General features: G+C 43.3%; 1 protein-coding gene across 2 annotated transcripts in view; it reads right to left on the bottom strand.

Annotated features, from left to right (window-relative positions):
• LOC141133436 (A.superbus venom factor 1-like) overlaps positions 1-19,832 on the bottom strand; it is a 224,820-nt gene that overhangs the window by 131,792 nt on the left and 73,196 nt on the right. For both annotated transcript variants that reach the window (XM_073622823.1, XM_073622824.1), the window contains exons 12-17: positions 18,842-19,051; positions 16,187-16,384; positions 12,200-12,361; positions 8,026-8,155; positions 6,740-6,787; positions 729-825 (exon numbers count right to left, since the gene is read on the bottom strand). In XM_073622823.1, the coding sequence (XP_073478924.1) occupies positions 729-825; positions 6,740-6,787; positions 8,026-8,155; positions 12,200-12,361; positions 16,187-16,384; positions 18,842-19,051 (845 nt within the window). The remainder of the gene's footprint in view (positions 1-728; positions 826-6,739; positions 6,788-8,025; positions 8,156-12,199; positions 12,362-16,186; positions 16,385-18,841; positions 19,052-19,832) is intronic.

Raw genomic sequence — 19,832 nt, 5'->3', positions numbered from 1 at the left:
ATCACACCTCCAACTAATCTCTTACCACTTCCATCAGCTTATTTCCCCACAGTTACAACCTTTTGTACCACCTGCCCCACCCTATTAGACTGTAAGCTCTTCTGAGTAGGCCCCTCTTAATCCTCTGGTATTTTATTGTATTATAAATGTATTGTCTCCCTTTTATATTGTAAAGACCTGCGTAAACTGTTGGCGCGATATAAATCCTGTATTATAATAATAATAATAATAATACTCTGTGTGTAGGGCAGTAGAGCAGTGGACGCTGACAGTAGAGCAGAGATTGATGTCGGTAGGTTATTTTTATAATTTTTTTTATTATAACTTTCTAACAATTTTATTATTTTTACAATTATGTTTTGTTTTGTTTTTTTTACAATAATTAATTTTTATTTATTTTTTTACATTTTTTTTGGATCCCTATTGGGGGGCTTTGGTGAAATATTAGGGGTCTCAACAGACCCCTGATATCTCACTTTTGAGATAGGAAACTGAGGACAGAGATTCCCCAGTTCCTTTGTCTGTGCCCAAGCAGCAGGAGGAATCTGTGCAGCACAGCGTGGTTCTAACCTTCTTCTACTCTATCCGAAACTAAAAAAAAAAAAAAAAGGGTAAAGCTACAGTCCTATCACATATCATTCCATCACTTTAGAAATTTTATTTTATTATGTAAGAAATGGTAAAACAGATAAAATGGAGAAGTATATTTCAAATATTATATTGCTCACCCATTTCTGTCTGGTCTTTCATGTATGGTCTCTGTTTTCCACCACATGGTCTCTGGAAATTCATTTCTAATACGGACATCCGTTTTATCCAGTCCGTCTTCCATTATATAAGATAAATACAAATATATATTTTCTATTAGCTAAAGTGCTATTGAACCCAATAGCAAACATTTGTTATATTGTAGCTTACCAATTCTTAGATGTGATGGCTGCATTTGTTTCCTTTTTCAGGCTTTCTTTCCCCTAGTTTCACCTGGTGATCTGGCCAATAGGTCTGTTGTTTTTCAAAAGAACAAGTTCTTCAGCAAATGTATCAGTTACCAGGATGAGGCAAAACATTTAACACTGGCAGGTGTGCTTACAATGATGATTATGTAAAACCTTTATCCCAAAAGGCAAACAAAATATTCGCTGCAGCTGCTTATAAAATTTTAGCTGGAGTTCAGCTTCAATTCATTAGTGTATTTAAATCTTCTAGTACATCTAACACCCCCCTCCCCCCAAACTGCCACTGCTTCTGTCTAAATATGCTCCTTGTGCTCCTTCATCCAGAGTGGGGGCACTCTAATACAGACGGTGTGTGTGGCCAGATCACCAGGTGAAACCAGAGATGAAAACGCCTTAAGAGCCCTTTCACACTGCCAGCGTGGGGGCATCGGCAGTAAAGCGCCGTTAGTCTTAGCAGCGACTTACCGTCGTTTTTTGCGGTGCTTTTCGGAGCTACAGTAGGAGGTTAAAAGCGCCGCTGCCGAGATGCTTTGCAGGCACATTGCAGGCGCTTCCGCAGCACTGCCCATTGATTTCAATGGGCAGGGGCGCTTTAGGAGAAGTGTATACACCGCTCCTAAAGAGCCTCAAAGAAGCCGCTTGCAGGATTTTTTTTGACGTCCTGCCAGTGCAGCGCCCCAGTGTGAAAGCATTCTGGCTTTCACACTGGGATTGCAGTTGAGGCTTTTTTTAGGCACTTTACAGGTACTATTTTTAGCACTAAAGCGCCTGAAAAACGCCTCCAGTGTAAAAGGGGTCTAAAAAAGAAAACTAACGCAGCCGCCACATCTAAGGATTGGTAAGCAGTAATATATGGCATTTTTTTTTTTGGTTTAATACTGGTTTAAAGCACATCTGCCATACATTTAGACATTTCAACCTAAACACATGATAAAAAAAATTCACATGTGAATGACGTTTTAAGTGAAGAGTATATATTTTAAAATTCTGTAAAGAGAAAAGGAGAGCTATATTAAATGCAGTTTTCTTGTAAAATGTAAGCTTGATGCTGCCTGTTTCCCTTCCAAGGCTTCCCTATTGGTCAGCAAGGTTGTCCATTACTAAAGTGAGCAATAGAGAGGAATAGGAGACAGAAAGGGGAAGAGCCAAACCCTGCATGCAGCCCTTGGTGGACCTCAGCTCAGGTCTGGAGCACAGTGGGCTCTGCTGTGCTGCAGTCCTGGAACCACCAGCTATCAGTGGCAGCTATACTATATTACCAAAAGTATTGGGACACCTGCCTCTACACTAGGGATGAGCCGAACACCCCCCTGTTCGGTTCGCACCAGAACATGCGAACAGGAAAAAAGTTCGCTCGAACACGCGAACACCATTAAAGTCTATGGGACACGAACATGAATAATCAAAAGTGCTAATTTTAAAGGCTTATATGCAAGTTATTGTCATAAAAAGTGTTTGGGGACCTGGGTCCTGCCCCAGGGGACATGGATCAATGCAAAAAAAAGTTTTAAAAACGGCCGTTTTTTCAGGAGCAGTGATTTTAATAATGCTTAAAGTCAAACAATAAAAGTGTAATATCCCTTTAAATTTCGTACCTGGGGGGTGTCTATAGTATGCCTGTAAAGGGGCGCATGTTTCCTGTGTTTAGAACAGTCTGACAGCAAAATGACATTTGGAAGGAAAAAACACATTTAAAACTACCCGCGGCTATTGCATTGCCGACAATACACATAGAAGTTCATTGATAAAAACGGCATGGGAATTCCCCCCAGGGAAACCCCGAACCAAAATTAAAAAAAAAAAAAATGACGTGGGGGGGTCCCCCTAAATTCCATACCAGGCCCTTCAGGTCTGGTATGGATATTAAGGGGAACCCCGGCCAAAATTTAAAAAAAAAATGACGTGGGGTTCCCCCTAAATTCCATACCAGACCCTTCAGGTCTGGTATGGATTTTAAGGGGAACCCCGCGCCAAAAAAAAAAAAAAAAAACGGCGTGGGGTTCCCCCAAAAATCCATACCAGACCCTTATCCGAGCACGCAACCTGGCAGGCCGCAGGAAAAGAGGGGGGGACGAGAGTGCGCCCCCCCCCCTCCTGAACCATACCAGGCCACATGCCCTCAACATTGGGAGGGTGCTTTGGGGTAGCCCCCCAAAACACCTTGTCCCCATGTTGATGAGGACAAGGGCCTCATCCCCACAACCGTGGCCGGTGGTTGTGGGGGTCTGCGGGCGGGGGGCTTATCGGAATCTGGAAGCCCCCTTTAACAAGGGGACCCCCAGATCCCGGCCCCCCCCTGTGTGAAATGGTAAGGGGGTACTTACCCCTACCATTTCACTAAAAAACTGTCAAAATAGTTAAAAATGACAAGAGACAGTTTTTGACAATTCCTTTATTTAAATGCTTCTTCTATCTTCCTTCATCTTCTTCTGGTTCTTCTGGCTCTTCTGGTTCTTCCTCCGGCGTTCTCGTCCAGCATCTTCTCCGCGGCGTCTTCTATCTTCTTCTCCTCGGGCCGCTCCGCACCCATGGCATGAGGGGAGGCTCCCGCTCTTCTCTTCATCTTCTTCTTCATCCTCTTCTCTTCTTCATCTTCTTCATCTTCATCTTCTCTTCTTTTCTTCTGCGGGCCGCTCCGCATCCATGCATGGAGGGAGGCTCCCGCTGTGTGACGGCGTCTCCTCGTCTGACGGTTCTTAAATAACGGGGGGCGGGGCCACCCGGTGACCCCGCCCCCCTCTGACGCACGGTGACTTGACGGGACTTCCCTGTGACGTCACGGGGAATGCCACAGGGAAGTCCCGTCATGTCCCGTGCGTCAGAGGGGGGCGGGGTCACCGGGTGGCCCCGCCCCCCGTTATTTAAGAACCGTCAGACGAGGAGACGCCGTCACACAGCGGGAGCCTCCCTCCATGCATGGATGCTGAGCGGCCCGCAGAAGAAAAGAAGAGAAGATGAAGATGAAGAAGATGAAGAAGAGAAGAGGATGAAGAAGAAGATGAAGAGAAGAGCGGGAGCCTCCCCTCATGCCATGGGTGCGGAGCGGCCCGAGGAGAAGAAGATAGAAGACGCCGCGGAGAAGATGCTGGACGAGAACGCCGGAGGAAGAACCAGAAGAGCCAGAAGAACCAGAAGAAGATGAAGGAAGATAGAAGAAGCATTTAAATAAAGGAATTGTCAAAAACTGTCTCTTGTCATTTTTAACTATTTTGACAGTTTTTTAGTGAAATGGTAGGGGTAAGTACCCCCTTACCATTTCACACAGGGGGGGGGCCGGGATCTGGGGGTCCCCTTGTTAAAGGGGGCTTCCAGATTCTGATAAGCCCCCCGCCCGCAGACCCCCACAACCACCGGCCACGGTTGTGGGGATGAGGCCCTTGTCCTCATCAACATGGGGACAAGGTGTTTTGGGGGCTACCCCAAAGCACCCTCCCAATGTTGAGGGCATGTGGCCTGGTACGGTTCAGGAGGGGGGGGGCCGCACTCTCGTCCCCCCCTCTTTTCCTGCGGCCTGCCAGGTTGCGTGCTCGGATAAGGGTCTGGTATGGATTTTTGGGGGAACCCCACGCCGTTTTCTTTTTTTTTTTTTGGCGCGGGGTTCCCCTTAAAATCCATACCAGACCTGAAGGGTCTGGTATGGAATTTAGGGGGAACCCCACGTCATTTTTTTTTTTAATTTTGGCCGGGGTTCCCCTTAATATCCATACCAGACCTGAAGGGCCTGGTATGGAATTTAGGGGGACCCCCCCACGTCATTTTTTTTTTTTTAAATTTTGGTTCGGGGTTTCCCTGGGGGGAATTCCCATGCCGTTTTTATCAATGAACTTCTATGTGTATTGTCGGCAATGCAATAGCCGCGGGTAGTTTTAAATGTGTTTTTTCCTTCCAAATGTCATTTTGCTGTCAGACTGTTCTAAACACAGGAAACATGCGCCCCTTTACAGGCATACTATAGACACCCCCCAGGTACGAAATTTAAAGGGATATTACACTTTTATTGTTTGACTTTAAGCATTATTAAAATCACTGCTCCTGAAAAAACGTCCGTTTTTAAAACTTTTTTTTGCATTGATACATGTCCCCTGGGGCAGGACCCGGGTCCCCAAACACTTTTTATGACAATAACTTGCATATAAGCCTTTAAAATTAGCACTTTTGATTTCTCCCATAGACTTTTAAAGGGTGTTCCGCAGCATTCGAATTTGCCGCGAACACCCCAAATTGTTCGGTGTTCGGCGAACTTGTGAACAGCTAATGTTCGAGTCGAACATGAGTTCGACTCGAACTCGAAGCTCATCCCTACTCTACACGCACATGAACTTTAATGGCATCCCAGTTTTAGTCCGTTGGGTTCAATATTGGGTTGACCCACCCTTTCCAGTTATAGCAGCTTCAACTCTTCTGGGAAGGCTGTCCACGAGGTTTAGGAGTGTGTCTATGGGATTGTTATTTCCAGTGAACGGAACTCTTAACATACTGGCCTGTGCCCTGGAATTGCCAGTATGCCTCACTCTGCAAAGTGATATGCTGATCTGCTGCCCTGGATTATCAGCATGTCTGAGGCCTATCCAAGAGTCCTACTGGCTGCTAGATCTACATGAGGCCTATCCAGTAATTCAGGTTTCCGCAAAGGATGAGCAGCAAAGGTTAAGCCTGGGGTAGAACCGCATGTGTTAGAGGCTCAGCCCGAGGGGAGCCTGATTGTTGCGGGGGATAAAGGAGAAGCAGTTGCCGGAGGGATAACCACTCCTGTTACCAGGTGCAAGTTTGGAAGTTATGAAGTTCTAAAGGAGTACCAGAGAAGATGCTTCACTAACCGGAGACGGTGAAGTAAGTGGGAAAGCTTCAGTGGAGACTCATCCAGGAATACAGTGAGTAGCTGTGAGTAAGGCTTGAAGATAAATACAGAGGTTAGCTGTCGGTGAAGCTCGAGGTATCCAGCAGGTAGATGAGAGTCAAAGAAGTCTAGTGAGAGACGGAGCTTGAGAATCTACAGTGGGATACTGTGAGTTAAGCTGGAAGATCTACAGGGTGATACTGTGAAAGGAGTTGTTGCTATAGGAAACAACAGTTGCTACAAGATACAGATTGCTGCATTCAGCTTAAAGGCCTGTTATCTGTAGTGCTGTCTGCCTAGTTCTATTTTTGGTCTGCGGAGTTGCATAATTGCTATTGCATTTGCCTAAGGGAGTCCTGTGCCCTAACCCTCTTTCCCACCATTCCTGTTAAGAGAAATAAAATCTCTTTGTTCATTTTTACAAAAAGTGACTGGCTCCCAATCTTCCCACCTTGCACCACACCTACTATGCCTATTAACCTGCACCCTGAGGAGGAATGTCAGTTCTCCCTGGCTCTGAGTGTCGCCATCAGGCCCTTGGAAGTTGGGGAGACAGCTACATAACCGAAACAGGAAGTGAGGGGAAATCTTCCAGTAGGGACACCTGTTTTAGTGACAAGAAAAGATTAGGACAGGAGGTGAGAAGAAGTTCTCCCCATAGGGACAGCAAAAATAAAATAAAAACACAAGGGTTTTAAAGTTTCCCAGCACTACCCCAAAAAAAAGATTTGGCTTTAGAGACATGGGTGTATTTATTTGTATGTGTGTGTAGGTTTTTGAGTATTTTTTGGGCATTAGACTACATGTTTTAGCTAATCATCACAAACACATGAAAAAGGGTCATCTTGGTAGGTACATAATAATGTCCTCACTCTATGTATGTCCTCACTCTATATCTGTTAATGACATCACATCAGGCACAGTAAGAAAATGCATTTTATCTTACCAACTATTGCACGACGAACCCGTCTTTCTGTTCCCTTGCACAAGTACTCTAAAGAAAGATAAAAAAATAAATGTTTATGGAGAGTTCCTAATAATTAAAAACACCAAACTGAGTTCAGAATGGCGGCAGGACCTCTGAGCTTGACTAATGCCGCGTACACGCGAGCGGACTTTTCGACCGGACTGGTCCGACGGACAATTCGACCGTGTGTGGGCTTCATCGGACCTGCAGCGGACTTTTCCGGTCGAAAATCTGACGGACTTTAGATTTGGAACATGTTTCAAATCTTTACGTTGGAACTCAGTGGACCCAGTTCCTATCGAAAAGTCCGCTCGTCTGTATGCTAGTCTGACGGACAAAAACCGACGCTAGGGCAGTTATTGGCTACTGGCTATCAACTTCCTTATTTTAGTCTGGTCGTATGTCATCACGTACGAATTTGTCGGACTTTGGTGTGATCGTGTGTAGGCAAGTCCGTTCGTTGGGAAAGTCTGTCGGAAGTCTGCCAAAAGTCCGTTGGACAGACCGTCGGACCAGTCCGTTCGAAAAGCCCGCTCGTGTGTACGCGGCATTACAGTATATGCCAGAGATCCTGCCCCCATTCTGAGCTCAGTTTGGTGGCATACTATGTAAGTTTATGTGCCTCATGTTTTCTTATGCACTTTATATGGACTGCTTGCACCATTAGTTGTAGAGTCCAAAACACCATTCCCAGCTGTTTGTGGTTTGGTGTTTTTTTTATTTGTTTTTTTACATATTTTAATAAATACTACACTATGAGCAATTTTTTCTGGTGTCAGTGATCCTTCTGTCTGGCTTGATGAGACTGAGCAGTTTCCCTGATGATTTCACCTGTGGGGTTTGAATATCTACCATATCCATAGAGTATCAGATGTATCTTCATAAGGAAGACCATTGAAGACTGAATGCGCTTTTGCTGTCCTATAACTTAGACAGCAACTGGTTCTGGTGAGTGTGCACTTCTTATATTTGGTGGGGGCAACACACAGATGACGATTCACTAAAATTGTGGAGTAATAACTGCTGGCACCTATCGTCTTAGGTTGTTGGGACACAGGAAGCTCAAGCCTTGTTGTAAAAATAGGCAACTACCTGAAGCTAAATGGCTAGTGGAATCCTAGCTTGCTATTACGCGGATGGCTTCTGCCATCTATTGGCTTAGGTTTCTGGGATGCAGGAGGCTCAAGCCTTGTTGTAAAAATAGGCAACTAAATAAAACGAAATGGCTACTTTTGCCTGGCATAAAAATGTTATTAGAAAATCACCTGATCTTTGCGTAGTCTCCTTTCCAAAGTTTGACTGTAGAGCCAACCCAGCATCATAAAACACTTGTAAGCCATCAGCACCTGCCCCTGCGGTGCAGCCTGAATCTGACTGCCCCACAATGTCCCAAACCTGAAAAAGAAGTAAAAGCAACAAATGCACAGAAGCAACGTAGTTGTTGTGTGTTTATTGCTCTCCCTAATAAGGAGAGTTCTCTTTTCCTTCTGAGTGATCCCCTAGCAAGAAAAAAAGTATAAATCTCTTAATGGACACACAAACAAGAATAAACATGCAGCAGGGGTTGTAATTCTCTACCACCCTTTCCAAAACCTAAGAAAACATTTTCCTTAGCGTCCCACCTAACATGAGAGTGCAAACATACGGTATGTGCTTATAAAAGAAATACTACGTCTGTAACAGGGGCTTAGTGGTTGGCTAAAATTGGCACCCAGAGCACAAGTCCTTACCTCTGCTTCTGTCCTGCTAGAATACTGCCCCTCCTGCTGAAGCCAAATCCTCTGTCATATTGTGCCCCACTCCATGCTGTGGCAGCGCCTAAAAACCTAATATGGCTGCGTTTATGGCTGCTTTTGACAAAATGGTTCTAGTTTTGGAAGTTCCCTGACAGTTTGACATTTCAGCTTGTCAGACAGATAAAAGTAAGTTAGCTGTATACAGTAATTGTGAAACTTAAATCAGGAATTTATATGTGAAGATATATACCTGTCAAATGTCTTGGCTGACAGGAAACCGCCTGAGCTTTTTATAAACTCAGTACAGTATAATTTGCCTAGCTACTACTATGTAAAGCATTCTAAATATCTGTATCTCTATGATTCGTTAAATTAACCAGGAGGTCTTCTCCTTAGTATAGAGGAAATATGTATTGTGACGCAACTGCTGGTATATATGCTGAGCGCCCTAAAGAGAGGGCTCATTCTCTTGAACGTGAGTTCAGTGAGCCCTCGCTAGCGAATAAGAGATTTGTTTTCCTGAAGTCTGTGTCTGGAGTCCATTACTGGTTTCCCAGAACTGGTTTCTGCAACAATGCTAGACGCCTTGGCCTGATATTTAAGGCCATTCACCTGTATATCCCAAGGATGAAATATCCACACATATGAATAGATTCTCTGAAATGTACTAATGGAATGCAGGGATTGGCATAACAGTCACATCACATTGACATACATGGTCAATCACATTTAGTAGATGGTACGCAGTAGTCACATTTAAAAACGCATATGCTGCACCTTTAGCAGCCATCTCCCTCTAACGGTCTCTCCTTCCATCTGGGGTCCTTAGTACTCACAGGACTGTGCTCTCTGTAGTCACGTCCTTCACAGGTGCACCTCTCCCAAGACCCTCCAGAGAAGCAGCCTCACGCAGGGAACTTTGGGCTACACTTTGCAATGCACCCTAGCCCCCACCTCCAAAAGGGACAGAAAGTTTACAGCTGGCTCTTGCTGGACGCAGGTCTACTCTAGCTGGCCTCCTGCCCTGTCCAGGGCCAACATGTGCTGGATACACTGTTTGCTGTAACCAGACACTATTCCAGTAAACAGCCACCTAGTGGCAAAGTAGCTGACTGTACCTGTCAACATGCCCACTTACAGCTGAGCATCAGGCATTAGGTCGACTGGGAAAGCTGACCTGGTTTCCACTGCTTAACTCAGCCACAGCTTTGCCTAGCAATTTAATGTCCCTGCCTAGCATCTGCTGATCTGGTGTCTACCCAGCCTGCCCTCTGACCTTTGCCTCTACCTGCCCACACACCCAGACTAAACACTGTTCCATCCTCACCCTTTTTGCTCAAGACATCTATCAAATTAAATAATAAAGATATTTTATCTTTTTTGAAGATTCTGTACAAATAATTTTCTGTGTTTTCATTAATCTTTCTTTTCTAATCTGTTAACTTTCAGGGAATACTCTGGAAAGATCTATGTGTTTGAGTTCCAAGGTCTACACACCTACTGCAACCAGTACAATGGTGTCCCACTCTGCCTGCTGTTTGTTTATGTACTTTATTAGGAAGAATGTGACCTCACATCTTAAATGTATGCAGTGACATGGCCTAATCCCAAGGTGTCCAGGAATACTTCCCATCTCTGTAGTGGGATGGAATACCCTCTATCTCCAAGGTGGAAATAAATATTTCCCAAGGTAGGAGGGAACACCCACCAACTGAAAGATAGATAGGAATGCCTTGCAACTCTATAGTGGGTTGAGGCAAAACCTAAAGCCAAGCTGGTTGGGAACACTTCACAAGTGGGAGAGACCTTCAAGGTGGGTGAGAACATCTCTCAACTCCAAGGTGGACAGGAAAACATCAGAACTTTATATTAGAGAGAATATACTGTAAAAGCAGAGCAGGAATATCTTCTAACTTCAAGGTGGGCAGGAATACCTCCAAACATCAAGGAGGGATAGGACACCCCCTGACTCAAAGGTGGTCAGGAATACCTTTTGGTTCCAAGGTAGGCATGAATAACTCCCAACTTCAAGGTAGGCAGGAACGCATTCTAATTACAAAGATGACAGGCATACAGTATCTTTCATCTCCAAGGTTGGCAGGATTACATTCAAACTCCAAGGTAAGCGAGAACACTTTCCAACTCCAAAGTGGGGCAGAAACACTTTTCAAACTCCAAAGTGGGCAGCAATACCTCTCAGGTACAAGGAAGGCAGAAGTAACACCAAATTCCATGTGGGCAGGAATACCTTCCAACTGCAAGGTGGGTGGGAATACCTCCTAACTCCAAAGTAGGTAGGAACACCTACCAACTACAAGATGGGCAGGAACACCTTCTGATTCCAAGGTGGGCAGGAATACCTTCTGAATCCAAGGCAGGTAGGAATACATCCCGACTCCGAGGTAGGCACGGATATGTGCCAACTCTAAGGCAGGCAGAAATTCTTTCCAATTTCAAAGGTGGCAGGAATACCTCCCAACTCCAAGGTAGACAAGAATACCTCCTAACTCCAAGGTAGGCAGGAATACCTCCTAACTCCAAGGTAGGTAGGAATACCTCCTAACTTCAAGGTAGGCAGGAATAACTCCCAACTTTAAGGTGGGCAGAAATACAGCTAACTCCAAGGTTGGCAGGGATACCTTTCAACTCCAAGGTGGGTAGAAATACCTCTAACTCCAAGGTTGACAGGGATACCTTCCAACTCCAAGGTAGGTAGGAATACCTCCCAATTCATAAGTGGGTAGGAACACCTACCAGCTCCAAGGAGGCAAAAATGCATCCCAATTCCATGGTGGGAAGAAGCAGATCCTGAAGCCACAGGTACAGTTGCCACTTTTTCATCAAGCCAAAGCCGAACACTTCAGCGGCGCATGTCAATTTTTTTTATTTTTTGCAGTATACCCTATGGGATTGTAAAAAACCTGGGTAGTAGTACTTGAGTAGTACTTCAGCGCATGTAGTTTCCTGTGACGAACAATGGGTGTGGCCAAATTGTGTTAATAATGGGAGAAGCTTAAGGAGCATAGTTAAATCAAACAAGCTCAGTCTATCCCCCAGTCCAAACCCCCAAGGTCAGCCTGTACTCTAGTACATCCCCCCAGGTCAGTCTGTCCTCTAGTACGATGCCTCCTTGTTGAGTATGTCCCCCAGTACATCCCCCCAGGTCAGTTTGTCCCAGGGTATAATACCCCCAGGTCAGTTTGTCCCCCAGTATAATCTCCCTACATCAGTCTGTACCCCACTTAAAGTGCCTCCCCTACCAATGTAATTAAAAGCACTAGAAGCCAACGGGAGGGGAGAGGGGGATAGGAGAACTAGTGCTGCGGGGCTGCCAGTGATGTATCCGGGTTTCGGGTGGACTGAAACCTGGACACAGAATTTAAAACCCGGACTGTCCGGGTGAATCCCTGGCAGGTGGGAACCCTAGCTACAAGATTCTATAAGACATGTAATAAACCAGTCTGTTATAAAATATTGTTTTTGGATGGGGTGACAATTCAAATATACTCAGGTCTATTAATCTTCTGAAACATTTGCATATTTATACAGATATGTGATTAAAAGTTCTTATACATGAAGCAGTTTATTTGGGCCTAATGCCAGCCATGCTTAGGACACAGCCTGATTTTCTTAGCAGGTTCTTCTGACTGCACTCCCAGTCAGCAGATCAGTATCATTTTCTTAGCCATTGTTGTTTTCTCACCTTCTTTTGTGACATCCAAAACTTTGCATTCTGTTTATGGACAGACTTCTCCACAATAAGTAGGTTCACTAGAGCCTTGTAGTCAGCTGTCATTTTCACCCTTGAAAAAGCTCCAGGATTCAGTTCCTTACCTCTTCTTGTATTATCCTCTGTGATCTCCAGCTGTAGTTGTAGTAACAAATCAGAGGATGTTCGAATATTTACAGCCCTCCAAGACATCAACTTCAAACATCTAGACACATTTATGCAAAATGTCTTATTTTATAAAAGATAAGGTATACGTGTTTGCTTTTGGGTCAATTTTATTTATTTTTTTAAAGTGGTTGTAAACCCATGGAAAAAAAACAAAAAACAAAAAAAAAAACCCTGCAAGACAAAGGCATAAAGCGCTAGTATGCATAGCATACTAGCGCATTATGAAATACCTTAGATCAAAGCCCTGAAGCTGACATGTCTCCCTGAGTTATTTCCGGGTATCGTGGACTCCGGCGCTGTGATTGGCCAGAGCCGCGATAACGTCACTCCCACACATGTACACGGGAGCCGCTGGTAATGGCACAGCAGCTGAAGAAACGGCACGAGCGATGACATCGGCACATGTTGATACAGTGAATATCTCCTAAACGGTGCATGTTTAGGAGATATTCACGGTACCTACAGGTAAGCCTATAACTTTCACCAAAGATTTGCCCATTTTTGTAATGAAACTGTATGGAGAAAATGGACAAATCTTAGTTGAAAGCTGTGTAAATCTTCCTCTATGGCAGTGTTTCTCAACTCCAGTCCTCAAGGCGCCCCAACAGGTCATGTTTTCAGGATTTCCCTCAGATGAAACGGCTGTGGGAATTACTAGGGCAGTGAAACTGATCAAATCACCTGTGCAAAATAATGGAAAGCCTGAAAAAGTGAACTGTTGGGGCACCTTGAGGACTGGAGTTGAGAAACACTGCTCTATGGAATTGATTTACTAAAACTGGAGAGTGCAAAATCTGGTGCAGCTGTGCATGCTAGTCAATCATCTTCTAACTTCAGTTTGTTCAATTAAGCTTCGACAAAAAAACTGATTGGTTTCTATGCAGAGATGCAACCGATTTTGCACTTTACAGTTTTAGCAATCCAACCCATTTTGTTTTGTTTTTTTAACAGGATGTAAGGTAAAACTTGAAGATATGGGAAAATACACCTAAAGGTCCACTTGCTGGCTGAACATGAGAATACATGGCACATTTATAATTCTTAATATCACAGACACCCTATATAAAAAGTACATTTCATTCATGCTCACAACATGAGAATTTCCACCATGACATCCATAAATAGGGATCGGCCGAACACCCCTGGTTCGGTTTGCACCAGAACGCGCGAACAGGCAAAAAGTTCTAGCGCACATGCCAACCCTATTAAAGTATATGGGACACGAACACAAAAAATCAAAAGTGCTAATTTTAAAGGCTTATATGCAAGTTATTGCCATAAAAAGTGTATGGGGACCCGGGTACTGCCCTAGGAGACGTATCAATGCAAAAAAATGTTTTTAAAATGACAGTTTTTTCAGGAGCAATGATTTTAATAATGCTTAAAGTGAAACAATAAAAATGAAAGATTCCTTAACCTCCCTGGCGGTATGATTATTTCAGATTTTAGGTGCTGAAAGCGGTACCATTATTTTGCACAGAAATTTGGCGTTTTATATTGTAGGCCTGTAATTCTTAGGAATAATTCAGTTAAATCTGTCCAAACCATAGTCTAGTAGACATCCCGGGTATGATAAATTTTGAAAAACGAAATAAAAAATTATAATATAATAAATAACTATAAATAATTATAACAAATAATAATATAATAATAAAAATTATTCAATAATGTAATCAAATCAAAAACACTGAAATTTGCTCAGTTGCAGAATTGTCACTTTCGTTACTTTTAGTGTTTGGTGATGGATTTTCCCACAAATCACTATCACTCAATTCTGCAAGTGATTCAAATTTATTATCACTGTTTTCTAGTTGCTCTAAAGCCACTTTTGATGTAAAGGGACAGTTTTGGTTGCTATGGACAATCTCCAGTTTCCAGGCAGAAAGAACAGTTTTTATAATATAAAACTGCATGCAGGGCACTGGGCAGACCACTAGGGACAAAGGGGATGTGTAATTATTTGATACAGTACTGTAATCTGTAAGATTACAGTATACTGTATCTATACTGTGTGTTTCACTATTTGAATTTGCCGCCGAACTCCGTCCTCGTGCATCACAACGCTCGCAGGGAACGGAGCTCGGCACTGTGAATCGAGCGAGACACGGCGGCTCGCCGATCACAGCGGAGAGACATCGCAGGATCCAGGGGACAAGGTAAGTAAACTCTTCCTGGATCCTGCAATGCGATCCCGAGTCTGGCTTGGGGATACCGCTTTTGGTATTGAAAATCTACCCCGAGCCAGGCTCGGGAATACCGCTAGGGGGGTTAAAATATCGTGCCTGGGGGTCCCCTTAGTCTGCCTGTAAAGCGTTGCGTTCGCAATGCTCAAGGAGCCAGCGTGTTTTGCGGTTCTGTATATATATACTGTATTTACACTATATATTACCAAAAGTGTTGGGATGCCTGCCATTACACGCACATAAATTTTCATGGCATCCCAGTCTTAGTCCGTAGGCTTCACTAATGAGTTGGCCCACCCTTTGCAGCTATAACAGCTTCAACTCTTCTGGGAATACTGGGAATTCTGGGAATACTGTCCACAAGGTTTAGGAGTGTGTCTATGGGAATGTTTGACCATTCTTCCAGAAGAGCATTTGTGAGGTCAGGCACTGATGTAGACAAGAAGGCCTGGCTCGCAGTCTGTGCTCTAATTCATCCCAAAGGTGTTCTAACAGGTTAAGGTCAGGACTCTGTGCAGGCCAGTCATGTTCCTCCACCCCAAACTCGCTCATCCATGTCTTTATGGACTTTGCTCTGTGCACTGGTCCAAATCATTTGGTGGAGGGGGGATTATGGTGTGGGGTTGCTTTTCAGGGGTTGGGCTTGGGCCCCTTAGTTCCAGTGAAGGGAACTCTTAAGGCATCAGCATACCAAGACATTTTGGCCAATTTTATGCTCCCAACTTTGTGGGAACAGTTTGGGGATGGCCCCTTCCTGTTCCAACATGACTGCACACCAGTGTACAAAGGTCCATAAAGACATGGATGAGCGAGTTTGGGGTGGAGGAACTTGACTGGCTTGCACAGAGTCCTAACCTCAACCTGATAGAACACCTTTGGGATGAATTAGAGCGGAGACTGCGAGCCAGGCCTTCTCATCCAACATCAGTGCCTGACCTTACAAATGTGCTTCTGGAAGAATGATCAAACATTCCCATAGACACACTCCTAAACCTTGTGGACAGCCTTCCCAGAAGAGTTGAAGCTGTTATAGCTGCAAAGGGTGGGCCAACTCAATATTGAACCCTGCGGACTAAGACTGGGATGTGATTAAAGTTTATGTGCATGTAAATGCAGGTGTCCCAATACTTTTGGTAATATGGTGTATATTGATATTTACTATCTTATATATTCAAATCTATCTATCTATCTATCTATCTATCTATCTATCTATCTATCTATCTATCTATCTATCTATCTATCTATCTATCTATCTATCTATCTATCTATCTATATCTTAACCATCTGCAATTCATCTTCATGTAAAGGAATATATAGACATAAGATGAAAATATCACCTTTGCGAACCAACACTACAGGAAAAAAAATATATTATTGAGGATGGACTGTTCACCATTCCCGCCAAGTGTTTGGGTTGTCTGCACGTGGTATTAACATGCACACTCATGGGATTGCTCATGTTTATGTTTCTCCGGTTCTATGAATGATTGTACAGCAGTTGGATCTTCCATCCACTGCCTTATGGTTATAGTTCCTTTAGGCCCAGTTAGTACTTCTGTTAATATATTTCTTTATCACATATTCTAAATGTATTTGTCCCCCATCTTACCTTGCAGGAATCCTCTACATCTATCCAAATGGAGTCAGATACGATTTCATGGCTTAAGCCAGTTTTTACCACATAGTAGGCCACAAAGCGAAAAGATGGAAGCAGCTCCCATGTTATTGGCAGGACCAAAGTCACCAGGGTCTGACTTTCCTTCTTCTCCTGTCTGCCAACTTTAATTATCTGTCCTCTGCTTAGAACCTGAGGAAAGCAAAGGTAAAGGATACAGAGTCAGGATGGAACCTATGTTGTATGTGTACGTATAGTAAAAAAAAGGTTTTGGTTATACATTCACTTTAATTTTGTAAAAAGTCCAATGGTGGCTAAAAAAAGTAAAATTTTAAGCTAAATAATAGAATGTTTTTGAGGACTAGATTAAAAAAATATTGTACTTTAGGCAAACATCAGCTTTTCTCAACCAGGGTTCCTCCAGAGGTTACTAGGGGGTTCCTTGAGCTGTGGTGGATTGACTTCTTGTACGTTGGTGCCTTCAGAGTCCCAGGGCCAGTGTTAGCAGTCTCTAAGACCAGCCATAGACGGAGCAAATTTCTTTCCTGCAACCACAGACAGTGTTGACAGCGGAATCCCTCCCATAGAGCCATTGTGTTCTCCCTTCGGTGGAAGCCATCCCTGCTGGGAGAACACTGTGGTATTTGCAATAATCACATGTAAAATCCGTCAGGCTGGTTGTACCCAAGTTGATCGATCCATCAACTTGGGTACATTCAGCCTGCCCATACATGGTTTGAATCTTGTCCAGTTCCTGCTGAACCGTCCGAGATTCAAACTGCCTATGGACAGCTTTAGAGTGGCATTCCTTCCATTGACCACCAACTTAAAGTGGTAGTAAACTCTAGAGGACAAGTCAGTACAATTTCAGTCAGTATAATCTAACTTGCTTCTAAGTGGCTTTAAAAGCTTTTCAAAATGCCCCGTTTAGGAGATATCGTCGCTCCTTCTGTCCATTACGTCACTCACGCATGCACGGTGTAAATCCTTTTCACGGCAAGCTGATCAATGTAGATCAGTGTGCTGTGTTTTTCATTGTTGTATTTCTTTGTAGATTTTTATGTCATTTTTATATTACGTTGGTATTAGATCAATTATGTGTAATGATTTTTGAGTAATATTAGAGAAAGTGGTGTAATATTTGCATGCTGGTAGTTTGATTTTCTGTTATCTTTTTTTAGTCGGTGTTATTAATTCTATGTAGTATTTTAATGGGATGGTATGGTTGATTAGAGTACAGTATTAATTTAGTTTTGTATAGTATTAATTGCTATTATTGGTGATTGTATTAATTGTATTGTTGTGTTTTGTTATTGTGATATTTTTGTTAAATGTTAAATGTAATTGTATTTTAGTAATTTCCCTGTGGGATTAATAAAATAATCTGAATCTGAATCTGGTTTTGGTACAGCACATTAGTACATAACAGAAGTTTTTATGCTTCCTCCTTTTACTGCAAAGTAGCCTTTAAACACTTGTCGACCGTATACTGTACATATACCGCGGCAGCTCTCCTTTGCAAAATCACGTACAGGTACTTGATTTTGCACTTCCGGGTCTGCCGCACACACACCAGGCAGGTCTGCCGGGACCCACCATTTGTTTCAGAGAGAGGCAGAACGGCAGTCTGCCTATGTAAACAAGGCAGATCGCCATTCTCTCAGAGGGGAAGGTAGTAAGGTAGGGATCCTGTGTTCTTGCTAAGCAGGAACACGAATCTCTGCCTTCCCACAGTAACCCCCCCCCCCCCACACACACACACACACACACACATACACACACAGTTAGCAAGCACTCCCTAGGAACACATTTAAGCCTTTCTTTGATCGCCCCTGATGCTAACCCCTTCCCAGCCAGTTTCATTAGTACAGTGACAGTGACCGTGCATATTTGTAGTGCTAATCACTGTATTAGTGTCACTGGTCCCCAAAAAAAGTGTCACTTAGTGTCAAATTTGTCTGCCGTAATGTCACAATCCCGTTATGAGTCGCTGATCACCGCCATTACTAGTAAAAAGAAATAATTAAAAATTCCATAAATATATCCCATAGTTTGTAGACGCTCAAATCGATCAATGGGATTTTTTGGGAATTTGGGATTTTAATTGGGAGCAATTGCTTATTGGGATTTTTTTTTACCAAAAATATGTAGCAAAATACATATTGGCTTAAATTGATGAAGACATTTTTTTTTTAATTATTGGATATGTTTTATAGCAGAAAGTAAAAAATATTGTTTTTTTTTTTTTTTCTTTTCAAAATTGTCGGTATTTTTTTGTTTATAGCGCAAAAAATAAAAACCGCAAAGGTGATCAAACACCACCAAAAGAAAGCTCTTTTTGTCGGAAAAAAGGACATAATTTTTTTTTGGGTACAATGTCACACGACCGCGCATTTGTCAGTTAAAGTAACGCAGTGCTGTATTGCAAAAAATGACTTGGTCATGAAGGGGGGGTAAACCTTCCGAAGCTGAAATGGTTAAAAGCCAAAGCAAAACACAGGCTGCCCTGGTTTTTGGGGCTTCTGAGGACCTCTGAAAAGCATCTGACCACATTTGCAAGTACCAGGGGGTACATGCTATTCTTCAAGTGCCTGCTTATAATAAACTTTTGTACAATGCGATCACAGTGGAGTTGATAATTATTGTTACCAGGTAGGTAAAGTGGTTGATCTGACTCAGAATTGTTGGGTTGCTGTTCCGAATAATAAAGTTAATGAAGACATTCTTTCCAACTCTCAGCAGCTCCGTCCCTGCGACACTGAGGTGAAGGTAATTGCCAGAAACTGGTTTGTACGCTGTGGCTGTCATGCTGGCGGTGGCTTGATGTTCATTCTTGAATGACGGAACATCTGTTTTAACCTAAAAACCAACAGATTTTGGACAATGAAGTAGCTGTCAGGGGAAGAGTGAATAGCAATTCTACAGAGTTTCACTAGAGTGACAGCTCTTATGCCGCGTACACACGATCGGACATTCCGACAACAAAATCCATGGGATTTTTTCCGACGGATGTTGGCTCAAACTTGTCTTGCATACACACGGTCACACAATGTTGTCGGAAATTCCGAACGTCCAGAACGCGGTGACGTACAACACGTACGACGAGCCGAGAAAAGTGAAGTTCAATAGCCGGTGCGGCTCTTCTGCTTGATTCCGAGCATGCGTAGAACTTTGTGTGTTGGAATTGTGTACACACGATCGGAATTTACGACAACGGATTTTGTTGTTGGAAAATTTGAGATCCAGATCTCAAATTTTGTTTGTCGGAAATTCCGATGGAAAATGTCCGATGGAGCCTACACACGGTCAGAATTTCCCACAACAAGCTCCCATCGAACATTTTCAGTCGGAAAATCCGACCGTGTGTATGCGGCATAAGTCTGCCGGGGATGCTGTTATCACGTCAAAGATGGCGACGCCCACCAGCAGCTTTAGGGCTTTTGGATGTCTAAACAAGGGAGAATTTTATAGATGAATGACATGCAAAAAATGCATCAATAGTTTTTTGTTAAAATGATTGGTCTGGTGAAAGGGTCCCTTTAACCTCCCTGGCGGTATGATTATTTCAGATTTTTGATGCTCAAAGCGGTACATTGTTTTGCATGGAAATTTGGCATTTTATATTGTGGGCCTGTAATTC

The sequence above is a fragment of the Aquarana catesbeiana genome, linkage group LG03 (genome assembly GCF_042186555.1).
Source record: "Aquarana catesbeiana isolate 2022-GZ linkage group LG03, ASM4218655v1, whole genome shotgun sequence".
NCBI classification, from domain to species: Eukaryota; Metazoa; Chordata; class Amphibia; order Anura; family Ranidae; genus Aquarana; species Aquarana catesbeiana.
The sequence above is the reverse complement of the archived record's forward strand: the minus strand, read 5'-3'. Positions and strand labels throughout refer to the sequence as shown.